General features: G+C 38.7%; 1 protein-coding gene across 1 annotated transcript in view; it reads right to left on the reverse strand.

Moving 5' to 3' along the window:
* LOC139387609 (laminin subunit gamma-1-like) overlaps positions 1 to 17900 on the reverse strand; it is a 69524-nt gene extending 51624 nt beyond the window's left edge. The window contains exon 1 of the mRNA XM_071133977.1: positions 17234 to 17900. Within this exon, the coding sequence (XP_070990078.1) occupies positions 17234 to 17606 (373 nt within the window). The 5' untranslated portion in view covers positions 17607 to 17900. The remainder of the gene's footprint in view (positions 1 to 17233) is intronic.
* Between the last annotated feature and the right edge of the window lie 1013 nt (positions 17901 to 18913).

An 18913-nucleotide genomic window follows, 5' to 3' on the forward strand; every position in this document is an offset into this window, starting at 1 on the left:
ATCCAATAGTCAAAGGTATGTGAAATACAAATTATATAAAGAGAAATAGTCCTATAATAACTACAACCTAAAACTTTTTACCTGGGAATATTGAAGACTCATTAAAAGGAGCAAGGAACTTGAACATTAGCGTTTTTACATGGCACATATTGCACTTTTACTTTCTTCTCCAACACTTTGTTTTTGCATTATTTAAACCAAATTGAACATGTTTCATTTTTTTATTTGAGACTAAATTGATTTTATTGATGTATTATATTAAGTTAAAGTTTTGAACAATGAACACTTTTTTATTCAGTATTGTTGTAATTGTCATTATTACAAGTGTATATATATATATATATATATATATATATATATATATATATATATATATATATATATATATATATATATATATATATATATATATATATATATATATATGAGAAAATCGGCATCGTCTTTTTTTGGTCCTCCAATAATCGGTATTGGCGTTAAAATCATAATCGGTCGACCTCTAAACCAAACCATATTACACTTTTGAATAATGCAACGATTCACAAGCAGACAATTCAAGGGTTTATTTTCTCGTTCATAGCTACACCCATTCAATTTAGCTTGCAAGACAATAACACAGCTGGCTACTGCTAGCGAGTAACATTATGAAACATGAACGTTTATCCCACTCACATGAATATAAAAGTACAGTAAAGTTATCATAGTGTCATTCATAGTATAGTACAGAGCTTGTTAAACAAAATGATGTCTGCATTCTCCTTAGCTACATCATAATAGCTAGCTACTAGTTAGCTGAATGCTGGCATTAGCTAACGTTAGCTGAACCATAGGTAGATGGCTCTTCGGGCTACATTACAGGAAAATGTCTATTCAAAAAGTCAGCTGTTACAAAAACATTGCTCTGCTATAAACTATTTTTACTGTAGGAGCATCGGGCTCAACCACACAATTCAAAAGTACACTGCCCTGCTTGGAGGGGGGCAACTGATGGGAGAGTGTTGTGTGCTACATGAAAGTTTGTAAGTTTATATTACAGTATAAGGTCTAGCCGAGAGTATTTTATCTACATCGCTAGGCAAGCTCTTGTAGTGAGAATACGCTCTAAACCAAGTTTGTCAAGTTTATTTACCACAGCCTTAGGTTATGGCAGGGCGGAAGTAGATAGAATGTGAACTGACATGGCTGTCTTTAGAAAAGGCGACAAGAGCACCGTCACTTAGCCAGGCCGCCAACATATGGTAAATCATATTGACAACTGCTGATCTGATTACACATAAGATTAGGCTTTATGTCAATGCCTGGAAACACTGCTCTCTCTAGGACCAGGGTTGGTGAGTGACCACTGGTCTAGGATATATACATCAATATTGATGTTCTCTCAAACATTTATTTAAGCCACAGGACATGTTTTGGATCCTGGGGTAAAGATTTCACCCTTGCTGATAGAAATTGCAATCTACCAGCTTCAACGCCCGTTGCCAAAAATCTGAAGGCCCACCCCTGGAGATAATACACCTTAGGGATAGTAGCCAAGCAAAGGTTTAAAATAAATATTAATGTTGGTGCAAAGATGGCAATTTCATCCAGTAAGGCATCACATCCCAGGTTCTTTTCAACAGACCTCCACCAAGAAAGACCCTGCAATATACAAAAAGTTTATCCAGCCACTAAACAGAAAATGTAAAGAGAACAGAACAAGATGTGATTCAAATTATAAAGACTAAAAGAGAAACAACTTCATTTCAGATACAAGACAAAAGTACTGTTCAAAGTCATCATCTCCCTGATACAGGGTTTCCCAAACTCTTTGTCAGTCAGAGGTCACAAGAAGAAAACGCGAAAAAATATTGCGTTAAACCAGTAGACCTGCATACTTTTCTACACGTTATCAAGTATATGATAGTTAACTGGTCATAAAATATTGTTTATAGAAGCTTTTAGAACTTTCGAAACTAATGACTTAACAGCTGTGCATGTTATATCAATGCTGTTTTTCCTGAGAAATAAATTGTGCGATTTGGTGCAAAACGATTCGATGCACTAACATCTGTATAATAAACACATTCATTTCCCATTCTAAATACAAATCTGCTGCTGATGAAGCTCATGAGCTAGGCCTCTGAGTTGGATCTGTCTGAGCTAGTTTTAATTAGTGAAGGTATGAACTCTAGCTATTAGATTTAAATGGCTGCAATAGCACAAAGTGAATAAAAGGATTGTACTCAAAGTACAACTGAGTGGGCCTTCTCATGCACTCACGGGATAAAAAAGATTGACAGTTAATTGCAGTGGCCTTTCCATGCTAAATATGGTCTATGAACCAGAGTTTCTGTTCGGGAAAACGTGGCGCATGACAACGTGACCAGGAAGATATTACATTTACCGGCCATTTGAGAGATTTACCGGACCCATTTGCATTGGGTGCGTAACTTATTAGGGAGTCCACCCACAGTGCTCAGAATGACAACAATCACATTTAGATTATGGTAATTAATCTTAACAGAATATGCAACTCCTGTAATGAAGCACCCAATAAAATGTCGTTTTCAAACATTTGCCATAACACAATTTGTGGGAAAACACCATTCTAAACAGCACACCTGATGTGATAGGTTCCATACGTGACAGAGACGAAAATTTCAGTTAGAAACTTAGGAAGAGGGGGAATGTAAAGATGGGTGGGTTGCTAATATTACTAGGATTGTGCCTTTGGCTTCAGGACAAAGAAGGTTGATATAGAAAACCTAAAAACATGAGAAATGGCAAATGAGGTAGTCTATATAAAATAATTGTCTCCACGTTTCTAAAGTCGGATTTTTCCTAGGCTACTTTGAAGTAAAAATGTTCAGGTTTTAAAACAACTCAGTATATGTTTTCAAAATGCATACGGCCTTCAGCTCACATTGCAAAGTGGTGGGTGGTGTGCATTAAAAAAAGAGGCTTGTTTATTTTTTTATTGTGGCCATCAAAATTGTTTTTTAACACGTGATTGCATTTAGAATTGTTGCACAATGACTGGGCTTATAAAAGCACATTTCATTCCAGCAGCAAGGGTGGAAGAGCTGCAGTAGCAGCACTTTGAACAAACTATATTCCACTCAAAATAGGCTCTGTATGCTGTGCTGTTCATCAGTGAATAAAAAACTTTTTCCCAATGGGATTGTTTTTTGTCTCCTGTTCAATTTGGCTGCCAAATATTTTATTTATCAGCATTTGATTTTAATCATTCAATTACCGACTAACGGAAACCCTGCTGTGAACAAATAAGTGGACAGCTTCTGAGAATAAAATAAGGCTAACCAGATAACAGTGCATCACATTTTACAAATACGCATTTGGTCATCTAATACTAATCAGAAGATGCCCCAAAAAATATATTTAGATAACTCTGAAGTTTTTTGCTATTCCACATGTAAAAATTGTTTGGGGACTAATACAGTTGACAATCAATCAATCCATGATAATTGGTTGGGAGAGGCTAAAACAGAGGTCAGAGAAAAGCTCCCGCATTAGGTATTCAGTTGTTTGCCAAACAATGTCAGGCTTGAGGGCGTAGATCTTCCAAATCCTATCATTCTTGGGGTGCCATTCTCATAGATTTCTCAGGAGATGGTGCCAGTGCTAAGTACACCGTTAAGATTTAAGGCTCCAGAGTCAAAATACCTTGGCAAGTAACAGGCAAATGACTTGGTAAAAGGCAATAAAAAGAACCATAACATAATTAAAAAGCAATTTTGGACTGACCAATGTAAACTTTTTATATCACAAAATTTAGATCTGAAATCTTTTGGACATCAAAGCAAACCTACTTGAGTCAGAAAGGGATACTAATACGATATATAATGAGATATACAAAACCTTGCAGAAATCCTATCCAACTGACAACATTGGAACCAAGACCTAAAAATAACTGATATTGACACAAGATGGAGGGAGTGTTGGTACATAACTAACAAAACACACACTTAATCCAGTATAACCTAATGTACAAAATGTATTACACAAGAGACAAAATTAACAAATTCTACAGCTCAGCAGACAGAGAGTCATGTCTTAAGTGTAAAACAAAAAATGACTTAATAATTAATGCCTTCTGGGAGTGCTACAAAGTCCAAAAGTTATGGCGGAGTTAGTCAACTTTCTATCAGAAGTTTTGCAATGCAAGTTCACTTTTAATCCATCTACCTGCATATTTCAAGACATGGCATATGAGGGTGCGGTGGGATACCAAATGGGTTGGACCATTCCATCCTCGTCAATTTGGAACATTCAATGTTGTCTTTGTTAGCAACTCCATTGTATATTTGGCCTTGTGTTTTAGGTGACCATCACCTCCCAGTGTCTGGTGGAAAACAGACAACCAGGTTTTCCTCCTAAAAAAACTCCCTAGTCTCTGCCAAAGACAAGCATACCGATAACATGAAGCAGCCACCACCATACTTGAAAATATGAAGAGTGGTACTCAGTGATGTTGTGTTTGCACCAAACATAACACTTTGCATTTAAGACAAAAAAAAAGTGAATTTCTTTGCCACATTTTTTGCAGTATTACTTAACTGCCTTGTTGCAAACACGACACATGTTTTGGAATATTTAATAAATTCAGCATGCGCAAAGGGGATATTCAGCATCAGTTTTTTTTCTTCACATCTACTAATTCTTTGTGAGATACTGAAAAACCACCTTGGTCTTTGTTGTTGAATATGTACTTGAAATTCCTTACTTGATTTAAGGACCTTACAGATAATTGTGTGTGTGTGTGAGAGAGCCGTAGAGATGGCTTAGTCATTAAAAACTATGTTAACCATATGTTAACCTTATTGAACACAGAATGAGTCCATGCAACTTATTATGTGATTTAATAAACAAATGTTTACTCCTGAACTTATTTTAGGCTTTCTATAACAAAGGAGTTGAATACTTCATGACTCATGACATTTCATTAATGATAACTTATTTTTTTAAAGAAATACAACAAAGAAATCCCCTTTGACATTTATGTGGTATTGTGTGAAAATAAATTGAATCAATTTTAAATTCAGGCTGTAACAACAAAGTGTGAAAAGTAAAGGGATGTGAATACTTTGAGGGAACTGTACGAGTTGGTGTTTGCCTTCATCTTCATTAAGTCCCAGCCACGTCAGGCCTGTCTAGTTTAGTAGATCCATGTCTGTGAAATGTTAAGTTGTCTATTGTCTATGTCAAAAAAAATATGAAAAATAGTACACAAAATAATAATAATAATATATAATAATAATAATAATACAAAATAGTACAAAAATTGGCGAGCAAAAATCAGTTACAACTTTGCAATGTAATTGTATAAATTGGTTCAATTACTTGCTCCAGGTAGTTCCTGTGTTGCCGGCAGCAGCATGCAAGGGTATTAGGCTTAATCCAGACATTTAACCTCTAAGGTATAATACACTGGCGCCATGTACTGGGAGTTTCAGACTTTGCTGTTATGCCTCATGATTAGAAACAAAAAAAATAATGTTTTGAAGTTTTTAGAACATGTACAAAAGTTGGTTAATCAGAACTTTCAGAGACACAAAATGTGTCAACGCAGACACAGGACATGTTCTGCCTCTCATGTCTAACATTGTATAAGTATTTTGTCCTTACACCTAACGCTATTAGATAAGAACGTAAACGGAGCTCTTAACAATCCCTGCTGTAGGGTTTAGAACAATGAGAGAGCACAGCATAATGAGCTTATTTGTTGTGTTACCTAGGGTACTAATTAGTATCACTTTGGCTTTTTAGTTAGCAATGTCGCAAGCGAGTCGTTCCACCTCGAAAAGCACAAGAAAGAAGATTGACACCGACCATTTCAGATTGTTCTGAAATCGTTTCTGTTGTTGGAAACATAAGACTAGCATTCCTGCAAAATTATTTTGTTGAAATACAATCTGATTTTCACCATCCTGATATTAATAGGTTCTGACCACTAGATGGTGTTATTCCTGCTATCAGTAAAAGTTTTCATACATTGTTAATAACTTCAATGACTAATTTATCTGAACAGGGGAGCAGAAAAAAAACAGCACCAAATTCACTGAGAATACATTACATAAGATGAAGAAACACTCCTAGCCACAGCTCCATACTTCTTGTCAAACAGACAGCACTTGTTGTTGTGGAGGGACTGGCGTGGGGTGAAAGTGGGTGGCTTTTAACCACTTCTTTGGATTCCTCATGTCTTACACATTGTCTGAAAAAAGTTTGGTCCAAATCAGATGTTAGGTACTATAATTATTGGATATTAAATTCATCCAATAAATTAAAATGCTCAATTTGGGTGCAATCAATTAGCCTAATATCTCAGAGATCTATTATATTGCAACAAAATAATGTTTCCGGAATGTTTCTAACTACAGAAAACAACTTCAGCACAATCAGATGGTGGGTGTCATGGCTCACTGAAATGACATGGAATGACCCAAGTACTAGTTCTTGTTGGGGTAGTGGGGAAATTAAATATCATGGGCCAGCAGGACAGCGTCCTTATCTCTCATAAGGAGTGGAACATCCAGCCCTTCCTGAAGCACAGTGTGCAGAGGGAACTCAAACCAAAGCATTTGGCTGTTTCAGCGGAAACTCAGCCCTCTGCATTACAACAGAATAAAAATATTTTGAGAAGCGGGGTTATCTCCTATCCCGATGTCTACGTTACCTAGCCTTGGAGGGGGGGAGGGGGGCAGCATGTGACAGTGCAGCAAGAGGTGGTGCTTTGATTTGGCAGTGCTAAGGACTGCCTCTAAACCTACCACTGGCTTTTTAATTAGCTCAGAGCAGCAAGAATGTTAAGTTTCAACTTCAAAGTAAACACTGATGAATGGACAGCAAACATAGGCTGTAGTTAAGCTTTTTAGGGAACCCCATCACAGGATGAATCTTGAGAATGTAAGGTCTCCAAAAAGAAAAGGTTTTGTCTTCAGGGGTGTGCATGAGAGACTTTTCCTATAAGATGGAAAGACAGGCAGGTAAATTAAAGTAACAAAGAGATCCAGGAGAGAAAGGGAGAAGGATTGGAGGGATAGAGGGGACGATATGGTCAGACGGGTAGGAATGACCAAACAAAAAGGCTAATCCAGCAAATGAAAAACCCCTCCCCCTTGTAAAAAAAATAGTTTTGTGAGGTTGTAGGACTTTAGGAGGGGAAGGTGGGGAGCGGTCACCCATGCTTCAGATCTAAAGATAGGACTGTCATCGTCAGACTCTGGAAGGCCTTTGATAGAGAGAAGGTTTATTCAAAGAGTTCCAGGTTTAAACTGCCACTGGCAGAATACCTGATATGGCTAAATGTTTTGCTTTAATAATGTGTCTTTGGAAAAATTATTCCTGGTTGTCAATATTTAAAATAACTCAAGTTAGCCTGAGCAGTGATTTGCACACCAAGGGTGGTCATCAACTCAAATACAAGTGCATCTAACAGAAATCAAATAAGCCTAAAATCAAAAAGTTACAATTACTAATATTCAGGAACAGTTCAATTACTTGCACTAACAACATAGTAATACATAGCTAAAGCAAAGGCTAAGCAAGTCACAAATGCAGACTCCATGGTGTATGCCTACCTGAACCGTAGTCACTGTTCTGGCAGGCTACCACCTGGTACTCTACCCTGCACCTCAGAGACTGCTGCCTTATGACCATAGTCATTGAACACTTTGATTGTTTTATTCCCCTTTATTTAACTTGGCAAGTCAGTTAAGAACAAATTCTTATTTTCAACGACGGCCTAGGAACAGTGGGTCAAACTGCCTTGTTCAGTGGCAGAACAACAGATTTTCACCTTATCAGCTCCAGGATTCGATCTTGCAAACTTTCGGTTACTAGTCCAACGCTCTAACCGGTAGGCTACATGCCACTGTTCACATACTGTTTCACACACTCTATATGTACAGTATATACTGTATTATAGTCATGGCTCATCCTATAAAACACTTTTATATTTAAAAGTTTGTAGATTGTGTGTACTTTTTTATTGCTAGGTATTACTGTACTGTTGGAGCTAGAAACACAAGCATTTCAATGCACCTGTGATAACATCTGCAAATCAGTGTGCGCAGCCAATAAACTTCTATATAACAACATGATATTTATGTTCAGTTTTAGGAAAGAGGCACACAATTCTGCCTAATGGACAGACAGAATGTACACTACCGCTACTGTGTTTATCATATATCCTGATGCCTAGTCACCTTACCCCTATACATACTTACCTCCATCACCAGTATGTTCGCACATTGTAAATATTGTATTGGAACTGACTCTGTATATAGCTTCTTACTTTCCCAAATTCTTCTTCAGTGTACGAGACAAAACTTGAAAAGCCTACACTTGAATTTATGAAGACTGTCTAATTCATGTGAAATGAACTAGGAAATGAGACCGGAGTATGGCTAAATGTAAGTTCTCAGCCACTGAAGTCAGGTGGTCCGCTGTACAAAGGCGGGAATGTCATAACAACGTGAAGAAATGGCCTTGTTGTTCCACAGGAAGAGCTCATGTTTGGCCAGGCTGGCAGACAAAGGAAGTTGCAGCAGGGAATCAGATTTTTGTACGCCGGAAATTCAAGTGACCTTTGGTGAACTGGACTCGAATACAGTACAACCAAATCATAATAAAAGAGTCTAAATAAATGTGTTATTATCGTTCAAATATACTACTCTTCTCTGGGATAAATCTAGGCAGCTTGGTAAGCGGCACACACAAAGCCTAGTCCTGTCTAATATAGTCACAAGATGGCGCCGGAAGAAATGGCCGTCATTTTACGGGCGCCTAACCAATTGTGCTAATGTGGTTTTTTTCCATGTTATTTGTTACTTACTTTGTAAATAATGTTTCTACCACCGTATCTTACGGCACAAAAAATGAGCTTCTGGATATCAGGACAGCGATCACTCACCTCGGATTAGACAAAGATTTTTCCTTGAACAAGCAGGAGGCACAGGATGTACTTCAGACACCCGACAAGGCCAAAATCCCAGACATTGGCAAGAGAAAGAGACGCAGGTATAGAGGACACAGGGCGGGGTGCCTTGTAAGGATACGCCAAAGGCGAGTGGGAAATCTGCCCTCACTATCAGTATTACTTGCCAACGTACAATCATTGGACAATAAATTAGACGAGGTACGATCAAGAAAATACTACCAACGGGACATCAAAAACTGTAATATCTTATGTTTCACCGAATCGTGGTTGAATGACGACATGGATAACATTCAGCTGGTGGGATATACGCTACACCGGCTAGATAGAAGAGCACACTCCGGTTAAGACGAGGGGGGGGGCAGTCTGTATATTTGTAAACAGCTGGTGCACGAAATCTAAGGAAGTCTCTAGATTTTGCTCACCTGAAGTAGAGTATCTCATGATAAGCTGTAGACAACTCTCTTGGCAAATAGTGTGTTCATCTATATTTTTCGTGGCTGTTTATTTACCACCACAGACGGATACTGGCACTAAGACCGCACTGAGTCAGCTGTATAAGGAAATAAGCAAACAGGAAACCACTCACCCAGAGGTGGCACTCCTAGTGGCCGGCGACTTTAATGCAGGGAAATTTAAATCAGTTTTACAAAAATTCTATCAGCAATTATAAATGCGCAACCAGAGGGGAAAAAAAATCTAGATCACCTTTACTCCACACACAGAGACACGTACAAAGCTCTCTCTCCCCTCCATTTGGCAAATCTGACCATAATTCTATCCTCCTCATTCTTGATTACAAGCTAAAATTAAAGCAGTTAGCACCAGTGGCTCGGTCTATAAAAAAATGGTCAGATGAAGCAGATGCTAAACTACAGGACCGTTTTGCTAGCACAGAATGGAATATGTTCCGGGATTCTTCCGATGGCATTGAGGAGTACACCACATCAGTCTTCGGCTTCATCAATAAGTGCATTGAGGACATCGTCCCCACAGTGACTGTACGTACATTCCTCAACCAGAAGCCATGGACTACAGGCAGCATTCGCACTGAGCTAAAGCGTAGAGCTGCTGCTTTCAAGGTGCGGGACTCGGAAGCTTATAAAAAAATCCTGCTATGCCCTCCAACGAACCATCAAAGAGGCAAAGCACCAATACAGGACTAAGATAAAAATTGTACTACATCGGCTCTGACGCTTGTCAGATGTGGCAGGGCCTGCAAAGTATTACAAACTACAAAGGGAAGCACAGATGCGAGCTGCCCAGTGACACAAGCCAAACAGACGAGCTAAACCACTTCTATGCTCACTTCGAGGCAAGCAACACTGAAGTATGCATGAGAGCATCAGCTGTTCAGACGACTGTGTGATCACGCTCTCTGTAGCCGACGTGAGTAAGACCTTTAAACAGGTAAACATTCACAAGGCCACAGGGCCAGATGGATTACCAGGACATGAGTTCCGGGCATGTGCCCCTAAAGTCGAATAGGACATTTCTTCACATTTCAAAACATTCTCCCCCACGATAAAATCGGGAAAGGGATTGTGGATTTGTTTCTGTTCGGTCGTCAAATGTGATCTCAGACAGTTCTGGGCTTATTTTGATGAAACTTGGGTGAATGATGAGTCTTGACAGAGAGATCCTGTATTTACAAAATAACAGATTGGCCCAAAGCAGGAGCTATAGTAATTAACTGAAATATGTTGGTCACACGTGATCTCAATTGGCCCAAGGGGGGGGGGGGGGGGGGCTGCATCATTTGTAGTAGACAAACTGTTTACTGTTGCCTTGTTTTATAAGTCACAATACAATATAGGCCTACTGAAAACTGTATACAGAGGGGAAATGGGTAACAGTGAGTGCAATCCTTTCAGCTCTTCAAATTCACCTCATGGTCCATCTTATTGCAAAACAACATTCAACTGATTAAAACAAACCTGTGCACATACACCCACAGAGCTTCATTACTGGGATATGTACAGTAGATTGGGTTATTCAGACACACACGTTTGTGATCAACAGAAAAACCTAGAGCAGAGATCATCAACTACACTGCATGAAGAACATATATAATATTTCACTAAAAGAATAATTTCAAACCTTGCTTACATTTGTATACAATCACATATCTCTATTATGCGTGGGAATACTTTGGAACATATTTCCAAAAATAAAATAATTTGGAGCTGATTTGCTGGTGTTTTTAAAGTTTATTTTTGTTATTGTTTTTTTTGGGTCAGAAAACATGGGGGGGTCAAATAAATAAAATAAAAAATTGAAAATCAACCGTGGGATGCCAGTTGAGGAACCCTGACCTAGGGCGTTAGAAATACAAGGTTCCCACGCTGAGATCATTCCTTCACCGGCAAAACAATAGGTTCTAACCAGAATGACGTCTCGTCCCCACTGCACTTTCAGATTGGTATAATTTGCAACAGCTGGCCTATCTTGACTGTCTTTCATAACGTTTGGGAAAGCCTATAAAAGAACATGACTAGAGTCCACAGGGGCCAGATAAATACTCCTCCTGGCTTTCCCACACTGCTGTGCACCATCTCATCTCTGGGACAGACGAACCGCTTCCTGTGTGCTAGCGACCAAAGCTATAGCCATTAACCCCCTCCCAGATCACAGGAGAGTGCAAGAACAGGATTCACATACTGAGAAAGACATATATTACATTTGAATATATATATACCCCTTTGTTTTGTTAATGTGATAAGTTATGGTGGAGAGTTTTTCATATCCTGATACTGAATGCTTTCAGATGGATGTAGGCCTACACAGGACATAACATACAAAGAGTTGAAGCACAACTTCAGTAGCAAAAGATTTGGTCAGTACCTGTACATTGAAAGCAATCTACAGCATTAACCTATGAAGAACACAAGAATGTATGCCTTTTTTTAAACGTGCCACAATCACACCAAAGTCACTATCTTGGGTCAATAAGGTACTTTATGATTGTTATGTGGACAATAGGCAGAACTATTCATATCCTGCAGGTGTTCACTACATGTTCATAAGAGTACAGCATTGTTAAAAGATTGTTCAGTTTGCCCTGTTTGTTTCACTTTACTACACTATGGTGTTGCCTCTTGGAATAATAGTTGTAACCAACCTTGGCAACCATGTGTGCACTGTTAATAGCCTAAGCAGGGCGAGTACATGCTATTTAGGAAAATGCTTCCCATTTAAGGACCTTAAGAAATGCCTTTAAAAAAAGTCAATTTGAAACAACAACCTCAAGGGGACGTCTCCCTCATTGTTCACATTCTTTATAGACACTGACATTTCAGGGAATAGATGAAGAAAATTCCACATCATAAATATTAATCTCTCTTTAACATTTAGGGTAAACTGGGGAACAGAATTTGTTAACATGAACACTCCTGAACTTGCAAATCAGAAATGTGAGACCAGCCTCCTTATTTCTATGGCATCATCATCATGTATTTGAGGGCTAGGCATTCAAGAGTGGAGGACACTACTAGAAAGCCTGTCGAGTTCAATTTGAACATCTGCCTATTTGCTACATAACAGATTGTTACATATTTTCTCCTTTTTATACTGAACAAAAATATAAATTCAACAATTTAAGATTTTACTGAGTTACAGTTCATACAAGGAAATCAGTCAATTGAAATAAGTTTCATTAGTCCATAATCTATGGATTTCACATGACTGGGAGTACATTTATGCATCAGTTGGTCACAGATACCTTAAAAAGGGTAGGGGCGTGGATCAGAAAACCAGTCAGTGTCTGGTGTGACCATCACTTGCCTCATGCAGTGTGACACATCTCCTTCACATGCTGTCGATCGTGGCCTGTGGAATGTGGTCCCACTCCTCTTTAATGGCTGTGCTGGATATTGGCGGGAACTGAAACACGCTGTCGTACACGTCGATCCAGAGCATCACAAACATGCTCAATGGGTGACATGGCTGGTGAGTATGCAGGTTATGGAAGAACTAGGACATTTTCAGCTTCCAGAAATTCTTCCAGCTTCCCATACTATAATCCCATGGGGCATTCTGTTCATAACTTTATCATCAGCAAAAGGCTCACCCACACGCCATACACGTGGTCCGCGGTTGTGAGGCCGGTTGGACATACTGCCAAATTCTTTAAAACAACAGCGGCCTATGGTAGAGAAATGAACATTCAATTATCTGGCAACAGCTCTTGTGGACATTCAGTCAGCATGCTAATTGCACGCTGCCTCAAAACTTGAGACATCTGTAGCATTGTTTTGTGTAGCCTTGTGCTGTGTGACAAACTGCACATTTTAGAGTGGCCATATACTGACCCCAGCACAAAGTGCACCTGGGTCATGATCATGCTTTTTAATCAGTTTCTTGATATGCCACACCTGTCAGGTGGATGGATTATCTTGGCAAAGGAGAAAAGCTCATTAACAGGGATGTAAACAAATTAGTTCACAATATTTTAGAGAAATAAGCTTTTTGTTCATATGGAAAATTTCAGTGATCTTTTATTTTAGCTCATGAAACATGGGAGCAAAACTTTACATGTTGCTCTCTTACTTCTGCTCTCTTACTTCTTTCCTAATTCTACCTCTACCTGCTACCAGCCCCATATCTTCAACCTCTAGTTAAATGTCTGGTGTGTTATCAAGTCGGGACATGCCTTCTTCCTGCCCAAACTAGCCCTTCAAAGGCATATAGACATGCAAGTCATCAAAGCATTGAATAGATAAAAACAAAAGCTTAAATCTTAACAAAAATCTGGTAATTTAACCTGTGCTTTTATCTTAAGTGACTTACCATTAACACACATACAGTGGGGCAAAAAAGTATTTACTCAGCCACCAATTGTGCAAGTTCTCCCACTTAAAAATATGAGAGAGGCCTGTAATTTTCATCATAGGTACACTTCAACTATGACAGACAAAATTAGAAAAAAAATCCAGAAAATCACATTGTAGGATTTTTAATGAATTTATTTGCAAATTATGGTAGAAAATAAGTATTTGGTCAATAACAAAAGTTTCTCAATACTTTGTTAGGAGGTTTTCACTCAAAATCTCACGATACATGGCCCCATTCATTCTTTCCTTTACACGGATCAGTCGTCCTGGTCCCTTTGCAAAAAAAACAGCCCCAAAGCATGATGTTTCCACCCACATGCTTCACAGTAGGTATGGTGTTCTTTGGATGCAACTCAGCATTCTTTGTCCTCCAAACACGACGAGTTGAGTTTTTACCAAAAAGTTATATTTTGGTTTCATCTGACCATATGACATTCTCCCAATCTTCTTCTGCATCATCCAAATGCTCTCTAGCAAACTTCAGACGGGCCTGGACATGTACTGGCTTAAGCAGGGGGATACGTCTGGCACTGCAGGATTTGAGTCCCTGGCGGCGTAGTGTGTTACTTTGGTCCCAGCTCTCTGCAGGTCATTCACTAGGTCCCCCCGTGTGGTTCTGGGATTTTTGCTTGTGATCATTTTGACCCCACGGGGTGAGATCTTGCGTGGAGCCCCAGATCGAGGGAGATCAGTGGTTTTGTATGTCTTCCATTTCCTAATAATTGCTCCCACAGTTGATTTCTTCAAACCAAGCTGCTTACCTATTGCAGATTCAGTCTTCCCAGCCTGGTGCAGGTCTACAATTTTGTTTCTGGTGTCCTTTGACAGCTCTTTGGTCTTGGCCATAGTTGAGTTTGGAGTGTGACTGTTTGAGGTTGTGGACAGGTGTCTTTTATACTGATAACAAGTTCAAACGAGTGGAGGACAGAGGAGCCTCTTAAAGAAGAAGTTACAGGTCTGTAACTGTTTGTAGGTGACCAAATACTTATATTCCACCATAATTTGCAAATAAATTCATAAAAAATCCTACAATGTGATTTTCTGGATTTTTTTCTCATTTCGTCTGTCATAGTTGAAGTGTACCTATGATGAAAATTACAGGCCTCTCATCTTTTTAAGTGGGAGAACTTGCACAATTGGTGGCTGACTAAATACTTTTTTGCCCCACTGTACATTCAGCCTATGTGGAAATTAAACCACAAACTGCTTGAAGTTGCTGGTATTGTGGTTGAACCAATTTAGCCACCTGGACCAATTATTTTCTGGAGAATAAGATCAAACGCATGCCTACACAAGCGTAATTGTGAATTAAAAGATTGTTTTGACTTCAAGTCAACTAGCTACAACCAAACTTGGAGTGAAGTCAATGTTTCCTTCAAACAAAGGTTGGCAAACAAAATGTTAACAGAGGGCTGCCTAACTTAAAGAGAGGAAGACAGGCCAGCCACCTCTGCCATTGTGGCTTTGAGTGGCTGACAAGCAGAATAGATGCAAGAGCATTCTTTCCCATTCCCTCAGAATCACCTCCTCCACAATACGATTTTGCTTGGTTGGCAGAAATTCAGTGATTTGCGTAATGTGAACAATCTAATCAGTGAACTCATGACTATAGAGTGATAATGGGAAACAAGCAGAGGTCACTTCATGCCAAGAGTGCCAGCCTTGAGGGCTCTTGTGAGGTAATGTATTAAGTATTAAGTCAAAAATAAAATTATATTAAAAGCTCAATGTTGCCAACAAATCAATGCAGGAAATATGTTGAGAGAATATGATTGTACAGAAATGTTTCACTTTTTCCCCCCACATACTGCTTCACGTTTATTAATATCAACAACTTAATACGCTTGAAATGCATGTTAGATAACAATAGTGTCCTTGTCATTTCTAGCAAGCATACTAATAATATATCAGTAAGACAGTATCAACAATCCTAAATGTTAGGGCTCATTGAACCAGGAGTTTAGGTAACACCAATAGTCAATAGGAATTGTAATCTTGAGTGCTTCTTCACAAAGGGAATAGTGACATTTTACAGAGCTTAATCTAATCTCCCTCTTTGTGCATCAAATAGATACTACTATCACACGGAACAGAGCAAAAAAAATGTATTTAAAACAAATTCAAATACTACATTTAATTGTTGGACATAAACGTCTAAAAACACCAGCAAATCAACTCCAAGGGATTAGAATTTTGAAAAATCTGTTTCAAAGTATCCCCACACATAAGAGAGAGATGTGTGATTGTATACAAACAGAAGCAATGTTTGAAATTATGTTTTAGTTTAATATTATATCTGTTTAGGATTCATGTGGACAATTTTCACTCTGAAAATTATTTGTAATCATCCACAAAAAAAATTGCGGCTGAATCTAGTTGTTAATCTCTGGCCTTGTGGTGTATTTTTACTGAAGTGTATTGTGCTTGGACTGTGGAACGTGTCGTCCGACAAAACAATACGTTGTTTAAAAACTATTTTTTTAAGTTAAGAATAATTGTAATTAACTAGACAAAGTGCAGTTTACACCAACGTTGTGTCCATTTATAGAATAGGCGACTACAGCCTCCACCAGTTTATCAAAGTTTGCTACCTTCGGTTACAAAGACGCTACAACGAGACCTATGACTAAACCGCTCAGGAATGTCTGTAACTATTTAAAAACAGTAGTGTTGGGTTTACAGACAAAAACATTACTCATAAATATCTTATGTAAAGTTTATCTTCTGAAAAAAATCAATGGAAAAGCCTTCGAATATTCCCTTTCTAATCATAAACCCGAATCAGTTATTTTTTTCTCAGTACATTGGCTTGAAACGTTAAATGGGTCTTCTCCACAACATGATGTGACCCCCACTCAATAAACTTATGTTTGGCTTCATCGTTGCTTTCACCTGGCATGCATTACAAAATCCATACAATACTCATTATACACAGATAGAGCTAGAGAAACACCCCATCTTCTAAATCAAGGCTAGAACTTTTAGCTGTGAAACTAACTTTTGGCGCGGCAGTTTGCGCAAATCACGTTGTACAAAAGCAGAACTAAATATCAGAAATATATTCCTCTGTCTAAATGTAAGGCACCGAGCGCATGATCACTACTTAAAAAAATTCTGAACAGGCAAATATGTATTTTATGAATAAATGAGTAACTTTCATAACTGTCTCATGCCTACCACAAAAATCTAAGCAGTCAGAGCGATTGCCAGACGTTATTTGAAACATTGTTGCAAATCTCAGCTCGTCAGCTAGGATTTGTTTTCAAATTGCAACTTTGTAACATAAACTCTATTATGTTCGTGGTTTATGATGATAGTGACTTGCTTCGAAATCAATCTCTTCTCAGACTTAAATCCCCACCACCTAATCGGAATGCAGATGAGATGCTGAATTGTGCTGTTATGGTATCATTTTATGATGCATTTTTTTCATGTGTTTTAAACATAATCAAACAACACTTACCAAGATGAAGAGTTAGATTGATTGAGTTTGGATACTGGATGCCCGCTAACATAGTCTGACTTTGCCACCAGGTGGTGTCCTGTTGATTGTTGTAATCGGTGAGGTACACAGCACTGTGATGTTGTCTCCGATCCCTGGCATCGCAGATGTGGCACGACTTGGTGACCCCCGTAACGCCGGTTTGTACACAGTATTCTTCTGGGGGAGAGCCACAAGTATTGGTAGCTACCACAGTGACATTGAAAGCAGCGTTGACAAACTCTGGCATGCATCGCTGAGGCCGACTCGAATCATCAGTGCATTCATCCATAGCACTGTGGCTACATATAGCCAAACAGGTCAATGAAAACACAACTTGAATAAACCAACGCATTCTCAGCCCGTCTAAAGCAAAAGTTCAAAACTTTAGCTACACGAATCCCTCTACACCTTCTAACTTTTATATTTATAAAACAAGTAAAACCATGCGTTAAACTCTTTCAATATCTTGTCTTTTACAAATGAGTTGTTTTTTTAATTTCGAATTCTCCTCCTTGCACTCGCGCACCCTTCTTTCTGTTTCCCAGACTCCCACGGTTTCAGTGCTTTGTGTCCACCGCCATAGAGAAACTTCAGAAGGAAAAAAAACTATATCCGACTACACCCTAGCAGCTACTGCGCAAGTCACGAAAAAAACTACGTTGACTTCCGTATGGAGGATGCTTTGATGAGGTACGAATGGTTGCGGCCCAGAGGATGGACAGAAGTGGGCGTAACACCATACAATTATTATAGACACCCCTCTGTTTTAGTTTTGCACCCTTGACTGTGGTAATAGTCTGCCAGAAACGCAAAGCCGAACAGAAATGGAAACATGTCAAAACAGCACAATAGACAAACAAAACGTTTTTCAATGCCTTGTAGTGGGTACGATTATTTCTTTGTTGTGACTAAAATGTCAACCAGTGGCGAAATCCCCTAACAATGATCTCAAACTGTGTTAATAATACAAAATTAAATTAAACACAGACTACCCTTTGCTAATCAGGAAACTGTTGGGTATGTTGTGGTGGACTGTCATTACAATTTCTTTACAGAACCTGGTAAATTATAATTATTAAAATTGTAATTATGCCTCAACTTTGAATTCTTAAAAATCTAAGCCATGGTGGGGATTTAGCTATTTGATTTCGAATTTTAGGTACAAAAAAATAAAATCATTTGATAAAATATTGAATTTGGCCTTGAATAACATGTTCATAAATGGCAAAATAGACAGTAAAAAAATGAATGATAAGAAACAAGGTTTTGTAGTGCATGTCCTATATCTAGGATATAAGAATGCTCAGGAAATGTTTATTTTTAAACATATTTAACCCCTATTTTGGGTAGGCACAACACAACCATACTTCTATAAATGTTTTGAAAACCGGTACTGGTTACCTTCAGATGAGTCCCATGACACGTGTGGGGGTCTTGAGCAAAACAGAGAACAACATTATGTTTGTCAGAATCTCCCCTTTCCACAGTGGGGTCACATTAGCTTGTAGCCCAAACGGTTCGGACGCTACAAATCAACAGTACCGACCTCTGACGAGTCCCCTGACACTTGTGGGAGACGACCATTGTGTTCGTGAGAGTCTCCCCTTTCCATAGAGTGGTCATAATAGATGTCGGTCAAACCTTTTGGACGCTGCAGAC

This window comes from Oncorhynchus clarkii, chromosome 28 (genome assembly GCF_045791955.1).
Source record: "Oncorhynchus clarkii lewisi isolate Uvic-CL-2024 chromosome 28, UVic_Ocla_1.0, whole genome shotgun sequence".
NCBI classification, from domain to species: Eukaryota; Metazoa; Chordata; class Actinopteri; order Salmoniformes; family Salmonidae; genus Oncorhynchus; species Oncorhynchus clarkii.